The sequence below is a fragment of the Psittacula echo genome (genome assembly GCF_963264785.1).
Source record: "Psittacula echo genome assembly, chromosome: 11".
Classification (NCBI taxonomy): domain Eukaryota; kingdom Metazoa; phylum Chordata; class Aves; order Psittaciformes; family Psittacidae; genus Psittacula; species Psittacula echo.
In genome coordinates this window covers 6,389,469-6,395,230 of record NC_137746.1, presented here as the reverse complement: position 1 = coordinate 6,395,230, position 5,762 = coordinate 6,389,469, and the positions used below count along the sequence as shown (strand labels likewise).

The following is a 5,762-nucleotide window of genomic DNA, read 5'->3' as shown; positions in this document are numbered from 1 at the left end:
AGCTTCACTGAACCTCAGAGCATCTTCCAAAGCAAACAAGCCCCTTGGGAGAAGCCCAAGAGAAGCTTTTACAAGCCAGGGGACGGCAGCAAAGGAGGAGATGGCCAGATTCACCGGTACTTTTCCACCTCCCCACCACAAACCACCCCTCCAGAAGTGAAGAACCAGTGATCTCTCCTGGCAAATCCTGGGAGAGCTCTCAGCAGTCTCCAGAGTAAATAAAGGCAAGGGGAAGGGACAGCATGTACCAAGTGGGAGAGAAGGGAGCCGCTCAGCTGCAGCCCCTCTCCCCACAGGTCTTCCATCCCACTGCAGCAGCCATTCCCACCACTTCCAGCCTTCCAGCATCCCTTGGGAAACTGCCCTCCATACCCTGATACCTACTTTGCATGGGCAGCCTGCCGGGCCTGGGTGAGGCACTGAGATTGGAAGGAGATTTCATCCTCTGTGTGGCCAGACCTTGCTAAATTAGGAAGCAGAGCTCAGCCTGGCTGGTGCCCTGGCAGCATAGCATTGGCATGGTTTTATACCCAGAGAGCTGCTGTGCATGGGGAGGATGGGAAAGGATGCACTGACAAATCAGATATCCATCCATGCTCAGTGAGAGAGAAGATGACACTTTATCATAGAATGGTTTGGTTTGGAAGGGACCTTCAAAGCTCATCCAGTCCAACCCCCTGCAATGAGCCAAGACACCTTCAACTAGACCAGGTTGCCCAGAAACACGTCCAGGAATGCAGGTGGAGAGGAGGATGATGAGCGGAAGGGAGGCAGTTGAAGCCTTGGCATGGGGACAAGTCCCCTCGCTGTCAGGAGACAAACCAGGGGTGTTTGGCTCTCTCAGCGGGCGGAAGGGAGAGGGCAGCCCTAGCTGTCAGGAGCGGGATGCCGCTGGCATACTAAGCTGCCATCTGAGCTCCTCTCTGCGCTTACACAGAGGGGCTCAATCCTGCCAAACAGGAACTGGGAGGGGGACAAGGACAGGGTGATTTCACCAGCTGCACTCTCCTGGCTCGCATTGCAGCCAGTGTTAGCTGGGCTATCTGGATCTTTCATCTTACACAGTCCCTGCAACAGCCTAGATTAGGAGGGTGCAAAGGGTTCACCCTGCTCGAGCTCAAATCACAGCATCACAGACTGGTTTGGGTTGGAAGGGACCTTAAAGCTCATCCAGTTCCAACCCCCTGCCACAGGCAGGGACACCTTCCACTAAAGCAGGTTGCTCCCAGCCCCGTCCAACGTGGCCTTGAACACTGCCAGGGATGGGGCATCTCCCAGCAGGATGCAACCCCGAAGCATCCTGGATCCCTCAAACACAGCTGGAGGACCCTCAGGTCTGAGTAGGAAAGTGAAAAGCTATAGCAAAGACCCCAACATCTGGGGGTGCTGGGGAAGGGAGACTGGTCCCAGATACTGCTACAAATGTCTTTGTCCATGTGGGAAGGGGTTTTCTAAAGGAATTAATTCTCAAGTGCTCCATCTCACTGACTCTTTGCTATCTCTTTCCTTCCTCCACTTTCACATTTCGTCTGACAAACCAAATGGTAGAGTTTCATTGCTTGTACCTGGGGCTCATATCGGGGCCTTTTAACTTTAATAATTGAGGGTTTGGTCCAAAAAACTTGGCTCCTTTCCTGTGAGGAAAAGGGGAACTGCCATTTTGACTGCAGTTTTTGTAAAGGCATTCAGGAAAGCAACAGAAATCTAAACCCCTGCAGTCCTATTTTGTAAAATCAAAAGAATTTGTGTTGGAAACATGATTTAGCTTAAGGTTTTGGCTAGAAAAGCCAGCATGTGGGTCTGTAATACTGAACAGATGAGGCAGAAACAAGAGAACACGCTTTTCTAAGTGCCTGACTGCCAGCCGTGAGCTCGGCCTGGAGCCCAGCGGCACAGAGTGGCCTCCTTCCTCATCCCTCCTTTTCCTCTCCTTTATTCAGGGTCTGCTGAAAGATGAGGGCCTGGATCTTTTTCCTTCTCTGCCTGGCAGGCAAAGCCCTGGCAGCTCCGGTAAGTAGAAGGGACAATGGAGCCTCTTGCTGTCACGGTTGTCAGTCTGATGTATTTGATGGGGATTTTCTTCTATAAGGAACAAAACCCTGAGGGATGGGGGGCAATAGGAGGAGAGGAAACCCAGTGGGTCATCCCCCCCCAGACTCTATCTCATGGTCCCTTTCCCCTACAGCAGGAGGCTCTGCCCGATGAGACAGAGGTCATTGAAGATCCCACCACAGAGGTAGGTGACTCTGCTCCTCCTCATCCCATCCCACCCACCGCTCTGGGAAGAGCATCTCCAAAGCATGAGGGAGCAGGGGCAATGCGGGGGATGCTCTGCCCCTGGGATCTGGTACTGAGCTCTTTGTGCACCCCCAGCAGAAACAATGACCTCTTTTGCAGGAGCCTGTGGGGGCCAACCCCGTCCAGGTGGAGGTGGGAGAGTTTGAGGAACCCACAGAGGATGTAGAGGAGATTGTTGCAGAGAGTAAGTTGCTCTTCCCCTGCCCTCCAGCAGGCAAAGACATTGTCTCTTCCATGGAGAAAAGTGGGGGAGCTTCAGCCACCCCTAACAGTAAGGAGCTTCTTTGGGAAGGGTAAAGCACAAGGACAATGCCAACCTAGATGCACATTTAAAGCAAGAGAGGTATCCTCTGAAGCATTGCCATTGCATTGTGTGACTACAGAAGGGAGCCCAGGGTTAGCCCGAGGGCTAACACAGACTTCTGGAAGCCCTCACATCTTCCCAGTGCAAGAAGAGGTGCTCAGGGCTCTCCCTGGTGAAGTTTCTGTCTTCCCTCTGTGCTGAGATACCCCGGGCAGCTCATGGGAGGTGAGGATGGCGCAGGCTCTGACTTTGCTCCCTGCCCTCTCACAGATCCGTGCCAGAACCACCACTGCAAGCATGGCAAGGTGTGCGAGGTGGATGACAACAACTCGCCCATGTGTGTGTGCCAGGACCCCTCCAGCTGCCCCGCCACCGCCGGTGTCTTCGAGAAGGTGAGGACAGAAGCTGCTTGATGGACCAGAGCAGGGAAAGACCTCACATACGATATCCCCAGAGAGGGGGGAGAGAACTCAGGGTGACAGCTCCCTGTCTGGCCTCAGTCAATGATGACCAAGAGCCACTGTTCACCCCGGGAAATGAGTTAAACATCTCATTTGGAGGCTGTCCCTGCTGACTCCCCAGCAAGGCTGGGCTTCACTGCCTCTCACACAGCATCTCCCCATCCTGCACAGGTCTGTGGCACTGACAACAAGACCTACGACTCCTCCTGCCATTTCTTTGCCACTAAGTGCACCTTGGAGGGAACCAAGAAGGGACACAAACTGCACCTGGACTACATTGGGCCTTGCAAATGTAAGTGGAGCCATTCCCCTAGACAAGGGGACCCCAACCTGAGCACAGCCCTCTTGCCTGTGGGGTGAGGGAGAGCAAAGGCTCAAGGATGAGGTGGGAGGGCTCTGGGGCTGCATGTCCAGACACTACACTGAGTATCACATATGGTTTCCAGTCATCCCTGCCTGCCTGGACACAGAGCTGACCGAGTTCCCCCTGCGCATGCGGGACTGGCTCAAGAACGTGCTGATCACCCTGTACGAGCGCGATGAGGACAACAACCTGCTGACAGAGAAGCAGAAGCTCAAGGTGAGGGACTGGGGAGGGAACCTGGGAGCTCACCCCACCAATGGAGCCCAGCACACATGGGAACCCATCAGAATGAGCTGTGGGCATCTCCCAGGGTTCCTCTTGTACACCATTCCCCTTCTGACAAGGTCTCCCTGGCCTCTCCTGTGATAGGTGAAGAAGATTCATGAGAATGAGAAGCGCCTGGAGGCTGGAGACCACACCGTGGAGCTGCTGGCCCGTGACTTTGAGAAGAACTACAACATGTACATCTTCCCCGTGCACTGGCAGTTTGGGCAGCTGGACCAGCACCCCATTGATGGGTAAGTGTCAGCAGAGCAGGATGGGGACCCTTTCCTGCTAAAGGACCAGGATGATTTGGTGGCAGAAGGTGTCGAGGCAAGGTGGAGATGTGACACAAGCTGCATGGTTGCAGAGGCACAGGCAAAGGGACAACACACAGAGCAAGGGCTGGGGCAAACGAGCCTGGAGTAGAGGCAGTTTTGCTTTCATTTCTTCAGAAAGAGAGGTCCCTCCCTGCTCCAGCTGCTCGCATCTCCTTTGGGTGTGCAGTTTCTGCCTTCTCAGATATACTGTCCTATGATAGTTCCCTAAAATATCGTAGTCCAAAGGCCCTGGGATAACTTCAGCAGCTGAAAGAACAGCTGCTGGCTTAGCTGGAAGCAGGAGATGGGCATGAGAGTGATCACACACCCAGATCCAAGGGGAAGGGGTGAGGGGGGACCATCAGCTGCTGGCTATTTTGCGACTAGCACTGTGGGTTACAAAAGCAAACACCAGTCCCTGACCTTCATGCCACCCAGTGGCTGATACTGGGAGGGCACTGGGACAGTGGTCAAACCAGGCAGAAAAATGGGACCAGCATCTTGCCCTGTGCTGGCCCCTGCACATGGCAAAGCATCACCCTTCCGACTGGGAGGGCAGCTGGTGCTGGCAGGCGATGCACTGACCACGCAATCACCTTGCAGGTACCTGTCCCACACTGAGCTGGCCCCTCTCCGTGCTCCCCTCATCCCCATGGAGCACTGCACCACCCGCTTCTTCGAGGCTTGTGACCTGGACAACGACAAGTACATTGCCCTGGAGGAGTGGGCCAGCTGCTTTGGCATTAAGGAGCGTAAGTACTGAGCTGGGAAGGAATGGGGATGGAAAGGACATGGAAAAGCACCCCCAAAAGCTCACACAAAGCACTGAATTACAGCCGGTCCTGGGAAGGGAAAAGCAGTGGAGAGCAGGGAGCGGGGATCACAGCAATGGGACTTTGTCAGTATCCACCTCCTAACCTTGTCTCTCTCTTTTCCTTCCACAGAGGACATTGACAAGGATCTTGTGATCTAAACCCCCAGCTTCCTTCTCTGCTGCCAACTTTGTCTTATTTTAACCTTCCCACTTCCTTTGGTTTTTAAACCGCTTTTGTTTTGTTTTGTTTTTCCCTGGGAACAAGGTGCTAATATAGACCTAAACATATGTAGGAATGGTGCTAAGAGAAATAACAGCCCTCACTCATAGCCTAATCTATTACCACTAGATTACTCACTCAGCTGTTTCCACAAGCTTCCACCAGCTCTTTCTCTCTCTGATGTGTCTTTACCATTGACTGACCCTGTTCCTGTCCTAAATATCCTCGCTGTCTCAGTATCCGCTCTCAGATCGACTTCTCTTAACAAGTTACTAACAGCACATTCTTGGACACGTCTGCATTAGATGCAAAGACCTCTCAGCTGATTCACAGCCCAATATTGACCACCAGCAAGGGAAGGCAGAGCAAGGGAAGGCAGGGGATGTAGGAGGATTGGGCTTTTCGAGCAGAGCAGCTGTGGGTGACACTGTGGTCACCCAGCTCGTGGTAGGGGGGATGGAGAGGGATGAGAAAGATACAGAGTGGTAGGATTTTGTTTCCCCCCTTTTTTTACCCCCCATTCCCAGGGCTTGAATTGAACAATCATTGGGCACAAAAAGAAGGGCTAATCAACCAAATGGATAGGAAAGCGCACAAAATTCAGAACCAATAAGATGAAATGCATCCCACCCTGTAAAATCCCCTCCACCAATAAAGGTTTGAAAGTGCTGTGTGCTTTACCGTTACTCGATGACCGTACTGCTGTGTTTTCTGTGCTGC

At 53.1% G+C, this 5,762-nt stretch overlaps 1 protein-coding gene across 1 annotated transcript; it reads left to right on the top strand.

Annotated features, from left to right (window-relative positions):
- Nucleotides 1-1,953: 1,953 nt before the first annotated feature.
- On the top strand, nucleotides 1,954-5,081 carry SPARC (secreted protein acidic and cysteine rich; the record flags this gene model as incomplete). Its single annotated transcript, XM_080627271.1, has 9 exons — nucleotides 1,954-2,010; nucleotides 2,186-2,236; nucleotides 2,398-2,482; nucleotides 2,873-2,994; nucleotides 3,235-3,355; nucleotides 3,510-3,643; nucleotides 3,797-3,945; nucleotides 4,612-4,760; nucleotides 4,953-5,081. The coding sequence occupies 9 exons, from the start codon at nucleotides 1,954-1,956 to the stop codon at nucleotides 4,979-4,981; spliced, it is 897 nt and encodes a 298-aa protein (XP_080483397.1). The 3' UTR covers nucleotides 4,982-5,081.
- Between the last annotated feature and the right edge of the window lie 681 nt (nucleotides 5,082-5,762).